Source organism: Pristis pectinata, chromosome 10 (genome assembly GCF_009764475.1).
Source record: "Pristis pectinata isolate sPriPec2 chromosome 10, sPriPec2.1.pri, whole genome shotgun sequence".
NCBI lineage: Eukaryota > Metazoa > Chordata > Chondrichthyes > Rhinopristiformes > Pristidae > Pristis > Pristis pectinata.
In genome coordinates this window covers 2,103,757-2,120,263 of record NC_067414.1, presented here as the reverse complement: position 1 = coordinate 2,120,263, position 16,507 = coordinate 2,103,757, and the positions used below count along the sequence as shown (strand labels likewise).

Sequence of the window (16,507 nt, the reverse complement as noted above, 5' to 3'; positions counted from 1 at the left end):
CCCTAAGCCACAAAGCCAGAATTCATGCACACACAGAGAGTTGGGTTTCAGTATTTTGTCAGTTTTACCGTTTGACCCAAATCCAGCCCATCTCTTTTTTGGCTGTGATTCAGCCCAAACCTCCATCTAATTCCTGACGATCACTGAAACCCAGAGAAGAACTAAAGAACCAGTGTGGGCCAACTGCATGGATTCTGTATGTTGTTACAGAAACTGGGAACAAAGAAGCTTGAAGGACATTTAGAATGGAGCTTGAGGACACCAGTTTATTTCTCCATACCATTTTATACTTCTGAGCACATCAAGAAGAAATACCTTATCACAACCAAACACGTAAACTGAAGTTGAAATTGTTGAGTGGGGAGTACTGAGAGAGCAGAGCCTGGAACTGCCTGATCTTTAATGTGGTTACTTCACGATCTCATGTGGAGGAAATATTGGCATTCACACGCCCCTCGTGTTTCCTGTTTACTTCCTCACACTGCCAGACGAGGAACCTCTGGTCAACCCTACCTCATCTTGTGCCATTTTTGTTTGTTGCAGTGTTTTTTTTAAATGGCTTGCTGATGGCCCAAATTATCAGATCATGAGATACAGGGGCAAATTAGGCCATTTGGCTCATCAGGTCTGTTCCATCATTCAATCATGGATTTTTTTTTCTTAACCTCATTTTCCTGCCTTCTCCATGTAACCATGAACCCCCTTACCAATCAAGAACCTATCAATCTCTGCCTAATGACTTGGTCTCCACAGCCCTCGGTGGCAATGAATTCCACAAATTCACTGTCCCCTGGCTGAAGAAATTCCTCTTCATCTCAGTTCTAAAGGGGCCTCAGATCCTGGATTCTCATACTAATGGAAACATTCTCTCCACACCCACTCTATCGAGGCCTTTCAGCATTTGGTAGGTTTTAAATGCACGATGCCTCCTGAAACTCAGCTTCCACAGTTCAATAAGATTCCAGATTGCAGTCCTGTGTGATGCAGTCAACATGTCTCAAAGGAATCTGGTACTCGTGACCAAGCTGGTGACCATGCATAAGTGCTGATTCAGGGCAACATAATTATTCCTGCCTCCCGCGGTTCAGCTGGCAAATAGTTATGTAAATTTGAGGGGTCATCTTCAAATTCCACAGCTCATTATGTGCCAGGTTTTGCACCGAGTGGGTCACTTTATATTGAATTCTGTGTTCCAGAAACATTTGTGGCCAAATATGTTTTGTTTTGCTTTCTTCAAATTAACAAAGGACATTACGGTGTCTCATTGGGGGTTCTCTATTGCCATTGAGGCCAAAGATTGGTCTGTGGTTAACTTGCGTATTTGTTAATGTGCAATCAACGAAAAATTTTGCTGTCACTTAGGGTTTTTAAACTAAAGATTGAATATCATTTGCACTACTTAATGCAGGTCACAATAAGTTTAATTTGCTTGCCGGGATAATTTCTCCTCCTCCTTAGTAGGCTCTTAATTCCTAACCATGTTTTATTTTGGCATTAGCTTTAGTTGTGATTATTTCTACTGGATTTGGTACTGTTAAAAGTATAAATTTCTATCACTTTTACATTTGTGCATTTTGTTTCCTATAAAAATACCCTTACACATTATGCAAAAATGATCTTATAATAAAACTGACCACCCATCTGCAGCTTTGGTTGTCAGTTATCATACGTTAATTATATTCCTGGTACTGAATCAACAAAGGGGTACAGAAATAAAATAAGTTGCAACTGTAGCTCCTCCATCTCTCCTGATGTTGTTATGCAATGGGCATCACACTTCAGAATCAATAATACCATCAAGCAACCAAAACTAGATCTATTGAGCCTCCAAAATCTAAGTCAAAATCTGATTGCAAAGATGAATTATTTATTTTAATTTGTTTTTCACGTTGAAATGTTTGAGATGGAAGTTGATGTAAGTTGTTGATGATAGACACTGCAGGAAAGGACAGTTATAGTATCGTTGGCTCACAAATTTAAGCATAAGTGCATTTCTACCACATCGAAATCATTAGTGATGATTTAACATGCTCTAAGCAGAAATGCTAGAAGTACTACAGTCACATAGCAACTGTGGAGAAATAATGTAGATACTTCATGTTGATGACCTTCTATCAGTGCTGATGAAAGCCAGTCCCCTATTCATTTTCTGTTTCTCCCATCACAGCCAACATGTGGTCTGTTCAGTATTTCTTGTGTTCCCCTATTTGCATTGAACAGTATCCACAGTACTTTGACATTCTATTCATGGCAGAGTCATTTTAACAACGTTTTACAAATTAAGAATCACAGATGGGCAATCAGCCACCAATAATTGTCCATAAGTAATCAATTAATTTTGCCTGATACTCTGTCAGCTTCAATTCTACTGTTATACCATGAATCTACTCATACCATGAATTGTACTCATAGTCAAGGACATTTTCTTAGTGATGGAGAGAAGTGTCGTGGTCTACATAGGTACCTCCAACAAAGGTATGGCAGAGAAAGTTCTTCTGAATGAGTGAAAGCCAATCTCATCTTAATTATAAAGTAGAACTTCTATCCTGCTATTATAAGACTCTTCAACAGACCTTTTGTACAATAACGATGAAGTCATGATCTCACAATCTACCTTGCCATGACCGTTGCACCTTATTGTCTACCTGTGCTGCACTTTCTCTGAACCTGTAACACTATATTCTGCATTCTGTTATTGCTTTTCCCTTTTTACTACCTCAATGTACTTGTGTATGGAATAATCTGTTTGGATGGCATGCAAACAAAAGCTTTTCACTGTATCCTGGCACATGTGATAATAATAATCCCATTACCTCTAAGTTGGATACAAATCAGCATTGGGTTGATATAATTAAAGTTGAACGAGTGGCATGAAGGTTGCTGGGAAAATGTGGGGCACTGGCACAGTGCTGGGAAAGAGAAAGCTGGTCTGTTAGATGGGCTTCACTTCAATCAGTTTGTTCCAGTGTCCTGGAGATTCGAGTAAATCAGGATGTGGATGGGCTTTAAGGTTAATAGTAGAACTGGAAGGTGTTTCAAATGATGGGAAGGTTTGAAAATGAGATAAAGAGAAAGGGCAAGGTGAAGGTGCAGGGAAGCAATGTGGGTGATGGTAACCAGAAAGGGTCAGGAAGGGACAGGGCAGACCAGAGCAAGAGTGCACCTGCAAATGGGACTAGCTTAGACAGGCATCTTGGTTGGCATGGACAAGTTGGGTTGAAGGGCAGCTGTACTACTCTGACTCTCAGTGAAAAAAAGTAAAACTTAAAATTTCTTTATCTGAATTCATGCATTGGATTCTTTTAGTTTATATTATTGTCACATGTACTGAGCCACAGTGAAAAATGTTGTTTTGCATGCCATCCATACAGATCATTTCACAACATCAGTACATTGAGATAGTACAAGAGAAAAGCAATAACAGAATGCAGAATAAAGTGTTACAGTTACAGCTTAGAATTTGGAGTTAAAAGAGTAGAACTCTTCTGTAATAGAAGTCATGAATAGATCTGCAGAGAGTAACTTGCAATGAGCTGCCAATGTGATTAGATGAAGTGATAGCATACAAAGAAATAAACAGGTATGAATCTGAAAGCTATGCAAGGTAACCAAGGCTTATGGCAGGATATTCTGGGATACTTCAGATCTCAGGAGGCTTGGCAGAAAGAGAAAGGAGGTGGAATAACTCAATTAATAAAAGATATAACCAGTTCATAAGCACTTAAGCTATTCAGAATTAGATTTATTTTCACTGAAATTTGTTGTTTTGTGGCAGCCGTACGGTGCAAAGACATAAAATTACTATAAATTACAAAAGTAAATAAATAGTGCAAAAGAAGGAATAATGAGGTAGTGTTCATCAAATGGCAATTGATGCTCTGCCTTAGTGGTAGCATTGCTGAGTGGGAAGACTACTAGTACAAGTCTCAATTTAGTCTTAACACGTCACTGCATTTCTGAGAGAGAGGGCTTTTATGTTGGTCTTTCAGAAGGCTGCTCTTCATTGAAGTGAGGTACTTTGCTGAGTCACTGGTGGTTGTGAGCTCTGTGCATCAATTGACCAGCCCATTTGCCACAATGTCAAAATATCAACAATACAAAACTACTTCATTGGCTGTAAAGCACTGTGCAACATATGAACACGGGTGTTCCCTTCCATTCAAAGACATTAAAATTGTCCCATGTCCTCAAAGATACAAATATTATTACGTTTCCTTCAATATTACCCCCGTTCTCATTAACATTATACCTGCCTTATCAATGGCAACACCATGCATGGTCCTTGGTGAGAATCATTCAGCAAAGAGTGACCCATTCATTCCATTGTCCCCTTGTCAGACTTTCAAAAGTTCTGTGCAATTAGTTGTGTCCTCCTGCTGATTCCCTAGTGTTCTGCATTTATATTCTTCCTTTTCATGTATCCTTCCTGCTCCCTTTAGGAAGTAGCTATTGAATCTGTTTCTACCACCATTCAGGGTCCCTCAAACTGTGTCTGAAAGACTCTCCTGTCCTTTGGCCAATTACTTTAACTCTCTTTCCCATGCTTACTGACCCTCCTGTCAGTGGAAAAGCTTTCTTATTTACCGTGTCAAAACCATTCATAATTTGTGCACATCTATGAAACCTCCCCCTAAATTGTTCTCCAAGGAAAATTATCCTTTGTTCTCCACAGTGTCTTCTTATCAGCAGTGCTTCATCTCTGAAGTAATTTGAGATGTTATCATTCACTGTGTAATTGTCAACCTATTCAACAGCCAACCTAGTATAGTAATAACAATATAGCAATCATTTTTTAAAATCAAATTCCAGTTCCTCTTGTTGGAGTTACATTGTGGTTTTGGCTAATAAACTGAAAAACTTGCATTTAAATGGAGCCCTTAAAATTAAAAAAAAGCTTGGCCATAATTAGATCAAAATGGACACTGATTAGAAAGGAGAAATCGAGAGGAGTGATGAAGTGTTCAGTCAGAGGGTGATTTTGAAAAAGGTTATCAAGAGGCGAAATGGAGAACCATAAGAGGATTATGATGAAATTTCAGAGGGCCTGAAGTTCAGTGAATTATGGTATTTCAATGGCTGGTTTTATTTGCCATTGTAGATTAAACAATGAATTTGATGAATATTTGCTGTTTGTGGCTTTTCTGTCAGGTTACTTGATTACCAAAAGAAAGGTGATTGTTGAAAGGTTCCATTTGAATCGGTGATAATTATATTAATACATATTTGATAAAAGGAATTCAGTGAAAGCGTAGTAAGGGCTGTAGTTCATAATGCAAGTACTGAGGAATAAAGACCTGTGTTGTAATTGTCAACTCTTACCTTTATTGGTTGAGTGGTGTTTGGTACATAAATTGTATAGATGCCAGTCTTTCTATGTCCAGATTTGTAGGCATCAGCACAATCTTTAAAATGGGTTTGTTGCTCTTGAGCTGAAATCAAACTGTTGGCTGAAATTCAAAATACATTGCAGTTTAAAAACAGCAACACTTTAAATGGTAGAGTTGCATATTCTCATCGAGTCATTACAAGGATTTGAACCAACTGTAGCTCTAGTTAATCATCGTGATTTGAGACTTGTGGCTGCTACTCTGTTCTTTGATCCTTCAAAGGAACCTGCATGTTAAGTAAGATTCCTAAAGAACTCAAAGCCTGCAATGATTGAAGTAGGTATATTGTATACTAGTCAAGTAAATGAATGTGTTCAAATTTTGGTTATGGATGTTGGAGACTCATTGGGAGGTTTCTTTTATGGCAATGATTACAGCAATGACAGAAATATGTGACACATGAATAGCAACCACAGGATGCAATTCATGCGTCCTGGTGGTGTTGTAATATTTGCATTATAGCAAAAGGAATTTCAAGTAATGCCGATCATATTTACTCTCTCTTTCAGTAAGTAATACAGGAAATGCCTTGCTTTAAGATTTATGCAACCAACAGTTTATTGCTTCCAAAACAGCTTGCAACTGAAAACCCCCTTCAAAAGTTGAGAGTTTTCAATCTCTAGGGAATTTGTACAGGCAGAAATATCAATGAAAGCAGCCACATTTTGTTAGCCAGCACAAATGAGCTTCATTTCCAAGCTTGAACCTGTGTTTTGTGCTTTCAGCACTTCATCTTTGCTGAGCCCTGATTTAATGCTGATTATTTAAAAAGAATACTCCAAAATAATGGACGCTGTGTGAATGGATAAAATGTGGACTAAACCCGATTAAGTGCAGTATGTGAGTTTTGCGAAGAATAATCAATCAAAAGCTTTAATGTAGTGAACTGGCAAAGCCTTTCAAAGATTGGCCTGAATTGACAGATTTCAAATTATATTGCCATATATTTTTCGGGAAAACATGCTTTTTTTGTTACCATTCAAGAGGTTCTTCCATTACAAACCACTTGTGGTTGTGGAATAATTTTTGATTGTGAAATTCTTGTTGAGCAGTACACAAATATCTGCTCCCTGGCTAACCGCATTTATCTATATGGAGTAAAAACCAAATCCATGTCCTTAAACCAGCACTATTATATGCTACGAATTAACTTATTTTTACGCTGCCAATAGTTTTTTTTGTTATCCACCTTTTGAACTAATAGCCATTTTTGCAACATTTAGTTTGACTTGAATTTCAAAAGGCAGTTTCTGCTTTCTGGTGAAAACGGCTTGAAGCTACAAAATACTCACAGCTCGTTGGGGAGACCATATTGAACAGTTTGTTAACTGTCTCCATCAAATCAAGCTGTTGTTTCTGAAGGACTGTATTATTTGTTGTTGCAATATTCAGTCGCTTTTCCAGTTGCTCTATGATGGTGTTCTGTCTTGTCACTAAATCCTGGAGCTGTTCTTTTTCTTGTTTTAATGATTCAAGTTCAGCTGCATGTTTATCTTCTATTTCCAAGATTTTTTGTTCCAGTAAACTGATAAAAATTAAACAAAGGTACTTTAGCTTTGTAGTAGAGTGTAGAGCTTAGAGTGTAGTGGCCCTACAATCATCTCTGGAGCATCTGGACAGTAAAGACACCTATGTTTATTGACTACAGCTCCGCCTTCAATACTATAATTCCAAGCAAACTCATCACCAATCTCCTAAACTTGGGATTCAACACCTCCCTTTGCAACTGGATCCTTGATTTTCTGACCAACAGACCACAATCAGTGAGGATAGGCAGCAACAACACCACCATGATTATCCTCAACACTGGTGCCCCACAAGGCTGCATCCGCAGCCCTCTACTACCTATATACTCATGACTGCATGGCCAGATTCTGCTCTAACTCCATCTATAAGTTTGCAGATGATACCACTGTAGTGGGCTGTATCTCAAATAACGATGAGTCGGAGTACAGGAAGGCGACAGAGAGCTTAGTGACACGGTGTCATGACAACAACCTTTCTCTGAATGTCAGCAAAACAAAAGAGCTGGTCAATGACTTCAGGAAAGGGGGCGGTGTACATGCACCTGTCTACTTCAATGGTGCTGAGGCCAAGAGGGTTGAGAGCTTCAGGTTCCTAGGAGTGAACATCACCAATAGCCTGTCCTGGTCCAACCATGTAGACGCCATGGCCAAGAAAGCTCACCAGCGCCTCTACTTCCTCAGGAGGCTAAAGAAATTTGGCATGTCCCCTTTGACCCTCACCAGTTTTTATCGATACACCATAGAAAGCATCCTTTCTGATTGCATTACGGCTTGCTCTGCCCATGATTGCAAGAAACTACAGAGAGTTGTCCACACAGCTCAGCACATCACGGAAACAAGCCTCCCCTCCATAGACTCTGGATTCTGTCTATACTTCTCACTGCCTCATTTAAGCAGTCAGTACAATCAAAGACCCCACCCACCCTGGACATTCGGACAGAAGATACAAAAGCCTGAAAGTACATACCACCAGGGACATCATGGGGTGTTATAAGACTATTGGATGGTTCCCTAATACGTTAAGATGGACTTTTGATTTCACAATCTACATTGTTGTGACCTTGCACCTTGCTGTCTACTTGAACTGCACTTTCTCTGTACTGTAACACTTTATTCTGCACTCTATTATTGTTTTACCCTGTACTACCTCAATGCACTGTTGTAATGAATTGATCTGTATGGATGGTATGCAAGACAAGTTTTTCACTGTACCACTGTACAGCAGTGGAGGGCAGATCAGTGGGGGCGTTCAAGGAGGAGATAGATAGATATCTAAATAGTCAGGATATCAAGGGATATGGGGATAAGGCCGGTAATTGGGATTAGAATCGTTTTTTCTTCTTCTTCTTCTTCCCCCATTCCCCATTTCTCATTTCTATTTCCCTTTCCTTGGAGCAGACTCGATGGGCCGAATGGCCTGCTTCTGCTCCCTTGTCTTGTGATCTTGTGATGTGACAATAATAAACCAACTTACCAATTTAGCTTCTCACCGATTGAAGTAAAGGTTTTATGATGCAAATGTATGGAGAGGGTTTTTCAGCTTGTAGTGGAGGTGTATGTGTACTTGACTGCATTTAATCTGTCCTATAAGTTTGTCCTATGCACGTGTGCAATGAAAGCATTCATTTAAATCATTTTATCCATAAAATTCTGCAAAAAAATTAATTCTTAAAATGCTCTGTCACAGGTGATGTACTGAAATGCCGAGGCCCTGAGCTTCGAATCCTTCCATAAATGCCCCCACCTTTCTCAGCTCCGAGGTATACCATAAAACCTACCACATGGACCAAATGTTATGGTAATTTTATTCCATGGCTGAGCTACATTTTGTCATTTCCTGGCACCCCATGATGTCCTTTGAGATGTTGCCACACAAATGGGTATACAAATGGAACTTGTTGCAGTATTTACCCACATAACATCCCAGTTTCACTTACCCCTGTACTGCCTGCTTCTCTTGTTGTGTCTTACAACTCACCACGTACAGTGACGGTAGGGCACTTGGGAGGGACCGAGGAGTATAGCATGTAGTTCGCTGGAAGCAGTGTAACAGGTAGACAGGGAGGTGAAGAAGGCATCTGGCACACTAGCCTGCATCAATCAGGGCATTGATTTAGGAGTTGGGACGTTATGTTGCAATTATACAAGACATTGGTAAGACTGCACTGTGTACAGTTTTGGTCGCCCTGTTATAGGAAAGGTGTCATTCAACTGGAAAGAGCGCAGAGAAGATTTACAAGGATGTTGCCAGGACTCAAGGGCCTGAGTTATAGGGAGAGGTTGGGCAGGCTAAGACTTTATTCCTTGGAACATGGGAGGTTGAGGGGTTACCATATAGAGGTGTATAAAATCATGAGGGGCATAGATAGGGTGAATGCACACAGTCTTTTTCCCAGGGAAGGGGAACTATAACCAAGAGGACATAGGTTTAAGGTGAGAGGTGAAAGATTTAAAAGAGACCTGAGGGGCAACTTCTTCACACAGAAGGTGGTGTGAATATAGAACGAGCTGCCAGACGAAGTGGTTGAGGCAGGTACTATAGCATTTATAAGAGATTTGGCTAAGAAGATGGATAAGAGGGGTTTAGAGGGACCTGGGCCAAACACTGACAAATGGGACTAGCTTGGTAGGCACCGTGGTTGGCATGGATGAGTTGGGCTGAAGGGCTGTATAAGTCCTTGACTCTATGAGTGGTTCAACATCATTATTTTACAGATTAGATCAGTTCAAATGCAGCCGAAAAAGTTGAGCGGTGTTGTGAGTTTATATAACTTCACTCAGATGCACTGAACCTGTCCACAATATCTCAATGAAGTATAAATAAGAGGTTCCTTCTCTTGATTAGAGAGTCTGAGTCTACAGGTCACAACCTTAGGACAAGGAGCAGGAAACTTTGGTCTGAGGTTGGGAGATTTTTTTTACCTGGAGAGTTGTGAATCTTTAGACTTGGGTACTCCAAAGGGCTTGCAAAGGCAGTCACTTTGTATGTTCGGGGTGGAGACTTGTGGAATTCAAGGGATGTGAGGTTTAGGTGACTAAGTGTTGTTGCCCAGGATAATTTATGACTTTGAACAGCAAAGCAGATTCAAAGGACCAGGTCGCCTACTCCTCTTACCTTGTAATAATCAACAATTGGCAAATAAAACAACTTTGCAATAAAATACACAAAGTACTAAAAGTTGAATATTCAATCTATGCTGACTGGGTTTTCACTTCTGTCTCTGAACTTTTGTAAGAGCAACACGGAACCTTTTGAAAACTTGCTATTTATCAGCCCAATTCTGCAAATCCAGCTCTGGACTTTATATTTTCACGTGTCTAATTCGTACTTTTGACAAATACGGTATTGAGAAAGGTTATTAGCTGGATAACAGCTGGCAATGAAATAAGTTTAGTTTTATTTTTGTACCATGTTCTTCATGGAAGCTGGGTCTGCAATCAACAAGTAATAATGAGGGAAGAAAAACACAAAACTGACAGCACAAAAACTTAAAGGCAGACACATTAATTCTCAACAGCAACAAGTGACAACTGGAGGAGATGCTGTGAAGGAAATCTGGTGTCAAACTGAAAAAGCAACTAAAGTGCATTTGATAAGATCTGGAGAAGTCAAAACATTAGCAGTGAAATGATTGCAATTGTAACAACATTTTTCTCTGCCACGACGATAAAGGTGCCTAAAGATAACTTGTGGGGAAAAGAGAGAAAATATTTTAACCATGCTACCCTGTGAAAACTTGCAGAAGTAAATTTAAATGATTGATGTTGTGCATTTTGAGTTATAATTGAATCAGGCAGCTGTCCACTTGATTGCTGACAGACCAACAATGTGACATGATGAGAGGAAAATTTGGCTACTTTTATTTTAAAATTCTCGATATTATTTTAAAATCTTTCCATGAACTCATCTTTGTCCACTCTGAACTCATCCAGTTTAGCATCCCTGCAAGATTTGATTTATTTATTTAAGATAAACCACTCGCCTGGTTGATTTGCACCTTGTGGTCCTGGGTCAAATGTTTAGTTGGTGATGTGTGACCCTGTTCTGAGCCAGGAGACAGAATTGAAGGGGTTGGGGTGAGGTGGTGGGATAGGTGCAGAGAGCTACATTAATCCTCCTTTTATTCTCCTCACATTCCCACCCACTCCCCCCAGATTCTACCAGTCACCCGTTCACGAGGGGCAATTTATAGGAGGGAGTAAGCTACGTAATATGAAATTTAAAAAAAAACTTAGACCAAGATTTTGCAACTTCAACTCTTACATTGAAAAGAAACTGATAACTTAGAAGAGCGACTCAGAGTAATGTTACTGTTTATTCAGTGAAGTTGCATATAATCTACAGTGTAGGTAGTATCAGGCTCCCCATATCACCTTTCTGGGGGGGGGGGGGGGGGGGGGGGGGGGGAATGCATAACAATCCCAAACCTGCAAGAAAGCTACACACCGCCACCCTGTCCACTTCCCCACTTAAGAAGCATTGAGACAAGTACCTGAATTGCAAAGACATAGAAGGCAATGGGGCTGATGTGGGTAGGTAGGATTAGTCTGGATGGGGACTGTGGACTGGACAGCATGGAGACACTTTCCTCCCAAAGACATGCGGGTTGGTAGGTTAATTGCTTGTTGTAGGTTGCCCCTCGTGTGTGGGTAAATGGTAGAATCTGGGGGCAGTTGATGGGAATGTGGGCAGCGCTTCTACTTCCTCAGGAGGATAAAGAAATTCATCATGCCCTGTTGACCCTCACCAATTTTTATCAATGCACCAAAGAAAGCATCCTATCTGGATGGATCACAGCTTGATATGGCAACTGCTCTGCCCAAGCCTGCAAGAAACTGCAGGGATTTGTGGGCACAGCCATGCACATCACGGAAACCAGCCTCCCCTCCATGAACTCTCTATACTTCTCACTGCCTCAGTAAAGCAGCCAATATAATCAAAGACCCCTCCCACCCCAGACATTCTCTCTTCTCCCCTCTCCCATTGGGCAGAAGATACAAAAGCATGAAAGCATGTACCACCAGGCTCAAGGAAAGCTTCTATCCCACTATTATGACTATTGAATGGTTCCCTTGTATGATGAGATGGACTCTTGACCTCACAATCTACCTCATTATGGCCTTGCACCTTATTGTCTACCTGCACTGTACTTTCTCTGTACTGTAACACTTTATTCTGCATTCTGTTATTGTTTTCCCTTGTACTACCTCAATGCACTGATGTGATGAAATGATCCTGGTACATGTGACAATAATAAACCAATTTAGAATAAAAAAAGAAATGAATGCAGGATGGGTGTCACTGGGTGTTTGATGGTCGGCATGGACTCAGTGAGCTGAAGGGCCTGTTCCCATGCTGTACCTCTCCACGACTCTCACTCAGAGTAATGTTGTTTATTCAGGGGAGTTGCATATAATCTGTAGTGCAGATAGTATCAAGCTCCTCGTATCACCTTTCTGGGTGGAATGCATAACAATCCCAAACCTGCCAGAAAGCTACACACCGTCACCTTGTCCACTTCCCCATTTTACTGCTGCTTAAAAAGACAACAAATGTAAGCATTCTTTTTTTTGACCTGCATTCTTATCAGAAGGACATATCTTAAAGTAGTGGCAGCTGGAAACCCTTGAATTATCCTATTTATTTGAACCTAGTTGAATGGATCATCATTGCTTGGTCTCCAATCAATGTAATGTGAATGGAATGTGTTGAAACCTACCAGTGTAACAGGCACTGAATGAGTGTACAGCATCCTGGGAGCTCTGCACAGGGTGATGCAGTCACACGGCATATCTGTAGCACAGGCAGGCAATGGTTCAATGTAACTGAAATGGAGCACTAAGTCTCAGAGACTGGGTCAGACTACTTCAGGGAAACCAAGAGTATCAAGCACAGATAAAGCAACTATGATTAAGTGTAATATTTTCTAAATTACTCATTTTCAAAAGATTATGGAAGTTATTTTTTTTCCTTCACAGCCCTGAGTTCTTTGAAAACGATTTGCAGGATAAAAGCATTTTCAAAATATTTTTTTTAAATGCATAGTTTTCCCCTTCCCTGGGTGTTAATTGCTGCCTTTTTTTTGCTTGGTGAGTCTTCACTGTTCTCCCACTGGCTGGCTGACCAGTCTTTATTTGTCACCTTCCTTTGTTTCAAATAATTGTCTTTTTGAGTGAACAAATATTTATATAAATGATGTGCCAATCCTGGTGGCCGGCATCCAACTTAGAACTTCAGGACCACTGCCTGTTGTCTCCAAGGTCCAGATCTAGGAGGCCTATTTTGTTTGCCCATAGCTTGGCAGAGTCTGTTGGCATGATGTGACTGGTGTTGCACCAAGGAAAGTCTGCTTCTGAAGTTGCTCTGAAAGCTTCGGTACTATCAAATGTCCACCTTGGAGACACAAGAGACTGCAGATGCCGGAATTTGGAGCAACAAACAATCTGCGGGAGGAACTCAGCGGGTCAGGCAGCATCTGTGGAGAGGAATGGACAGTTGACATTTCAGGTTGAGACCCTTCATCTGGACTGGGTGAAGGGTCTTGACCCAAAATTGTCCACTTCCCTCCACAGACACTGCCCGACCCGCTGAGTTCCTCCCGCAGATTGTTTCTCTCTCTAAGCATCCACCTTGTTTTACTGGCTGTGAAAGCTGTGCATATTTAAGTTCTCTTCATGTTTCTGACGTTCAGGGATATGTTTGAAAATTATTAAAATGGAATTAAGTGATTGAAATAGATTATAAAACAATTAAAAATAAATAAGTAGTTAAACAAAAGCTTGTAATTGAAAATATTAGTACAAGCTGAAATGTTTGCTTTAAAACGTAGAACATAGAACAGTACAGCACAGAACAGGCCCTTGGGCCTACAATGTTGTGCCGACATACCTAATCCCTCCTACCTACAGAATACCCATATCCCTCCATCTTCCTCTCATTCATGTGCCCATCCAAGTCCCTCTTAAAAGCCCCCAAAGAATTTCCCTCCACCACCCTATCAGGCAACGCATTCCAGGCATTCACCACTCTCTCAGTAAAAACATACCCCTCATGTCTGTTCTGAACCTCCCCCCTCTCATCTTAAATGCATGCCCTCTGGTATTGGATCGCTCAATAATTGGAAAAAGAGAATGCTTGTCCACCCTATCTATGCCCCCCATAATTTTATACACTTCCAACAGATCACCCCTCAGCCTCCGCCGCTCCAGAGAGAAGAGCCCAAGTTTGTCCAGCCTCTGCTGATAGCACATGCCCTCTAATCCAGGCAGCATCTGAGTAAACCTCCTATGCACCCTCTCTAACACCTCAACATCCGTACTATAATGAAGTGACCAGAATTGCACACAATACTCTAAATGCAGCCTAACCAGAGTTCTATAGAGCTTTAGTTAAAGGAACTTGCCCCTTGCCCTTGAATTCCTATTCTGCGTCTCTTGCATCCCATTGGAAGCCAAAAGAACATAGAACCCTACAGCACAGTACAGGCCCTTCGGCCCACAATGTTGTGCCGACATTTTATCCTGCTCTAAGATCCACCTAACCCTTCCCTCCCACATAGCCCCCCATTTCTCTATCATTCATGTGTCTATCTAAGAGTCTCTTAAATATCCCAGATGTATCTGCCCCCACAACCTCTGCCGGCAGTGCGTTCCACACACCCACCCCTCTCTGTGTAAAAAAACTTACCCCTGACATCCCCCTTATATCTTCCTCCAATCCCCTTAAAATTATGCCCCCTCGTATTAGCCATTTTTGCCCTGGGAATAAGTCTCCGACTGTCCACTCGATCTATGCCTCTTATCTTGTACACCCCTATCAAGTTACCTCTCATCCTCCTTCTCTCCAAAGAGAAAAGCCCTAGCTCAGTCAACCTATCCTCATAAGACATGCTCTCCAATCCAGGCAACGTCCTGGTAAATCTCCTCTGTACCCTCTCTAAAGCTTCCACATCCTTCCTATAATTAAGGCAACCAGAACTGAACACAATACTCCAAGTGTGGTCTGACCAGAGTTCTGTAGAGCTGCAACATTACCTCGTGGCTCTTGAACTCAATACCCCGACTAATGAAGGCCAACACTCCATACACCTTCTTAACAACCCTATCAACCTGCGCGGCAACCTTGATGGAGTCCTGGATCCTGCCAAGTCTAACCTGCGCCAGGATCCAAGAGGTGATGTGCTCAGGAACCTCAGCAAGGCTGAGCTCCCTCTGCCTCTGGAACCTGATGGAATCTACCAGTGGAGTGAGCTGACAGACTTGGTCTTCGGAACGTGTCAGTGAGACCCAGACTTGTTTCTGTTTAAACTGGTCAATGCCGTTTACAATTGGTCAGCCTCCCATCCCATTATACTTGAGAAGTTCAGACCGAGTGAAGTGAAATCACTGAGCACGAGATAGTCAAATCTGAGGCACAAGCTACTCAGTCTGCATTTTTACCAAGTATTATTACTTTGTTTGACGTGATGTTTGAGACTTGTATGCATAAAAGTTTATGTGTGTGCCCTTCCTCTCAGCTTGATATGGAAAGTTTGGTAACGGAACTTGCAAGTGCTACCCAATAATTGTAAATGCGAAATAGGGTGGATGTTGAAACTCTAAAATAAAAGCAGACAAAGCACCCGTAGAGAGACGAACATTGTTAATGCTTCAGGCCAGCAAACATCGGTTCAAATGGAAGGCTGTTGATCCATGACCTTAACTCTGTTTTCTCTCCACTTGTATTGCCTGATCGCACAGTAATTCCACTTTGTTGCTGGTAGTGGCTCCATAGTGCTTCCGCAAGCAGCCAGTCCATTTGCAATGTGACACTCTTGGTTTTTTTGATTTCAATTATGTGAACAGAAAATTTCATATGGAATGGGATACAGGCAGAGTGGTTTGATGGTGGGGGGTACAGGCAAAGTGGTTCAATGGTGGGGATACAGGCAGAGTGGTTAGGTGGTGAGAAGGATACAGGCAGTGGTTAGACGGTGGGAGGGATACGGGCAAAGTGGTTTGATGGTGAGGGGTACAGGCAGAGTGGTTCGATGGGGGGGATTCAGGCAGAGTGGTTCGATGGGGGGGATTCAGGCAGAGTGGTTCGATGGGGGGGATTCAGACAGAGTGGTTAGATGGGGGGGATTCAGACAGAGTGGTTAGATGGGGGGAAGGATACAAGCAGGGTGATTAGATGGCAGGGATACAGGCAGAATGGTTTGATGGTGTGAGGGACACAGGCAGAGTGGTTAGATGGCAGGGATACAGGCAGAATGAACATAGAACACTACAGCACAGTACAGGCTCCTTGGCCCATGATGTTGTGCCGACAGTTTATCCTGCTCTAAGATCTATCTAACCCTTCCCTCCCACATAGCCCCCCATTTCTCTATCATTCATGTGCCTATCTCAGAGTCTCTCAAATGTCCCTAATGTATCTGCCCCCACAACCTCTGCCGGCAGTGCGTTCCACACACCCACCACTCTCTGTGTAAAAAAAAACTTACCTGTGACATCCCCCTCATAACTTCCTCCAATCACCTTAAAATTATGTCCCCTCATGTTAGCCATCGTCGTCCTGGGAAAAAGTGTCTGACGGTCCACTCGATCTATGCC

The 16,507-nt window shown here is 41.6% G+C and overlaps 2 protein-coding genes across 4 annotated transcripts in view; one reads left to right on the top strand and one right to left on the bottom strand.

Annotated features, from left to right (window-relative positions):
* The window catches only part of mcph1 (microcephalin 1), a 285,601-nt gene that overhangs the window by 128,051 nt on the left and 141,043 nt on the right, over positions 1 to 16,507 (top strand). The window lies entirely within an intron of this gene.
* Positions 1 to 16,507, bottom strand: part of angpt2a (angiopoietin 2a) — a 100,159-nt gene that overhangs the window by 35,726 nt on the left and 47,926 nt on the right. Inside the window, exons 4-5 of the mRNA XM_052025079.1 lie at positions 6,680 to 6,912; positions 5,320 to 5,447 (exon numbers count right to left, since the gene is read on the bottom strand). Coding sequence (XP_051881039.1) covers positions 5,320 to 5,447; positions 6,680 to 6,912 — 361 coding nt within the window. The remainder of the gene's footprint in view (positions 1 to 5,319; positions 5,448 to 6,679; positions 6,913 to 16,507) is intronic.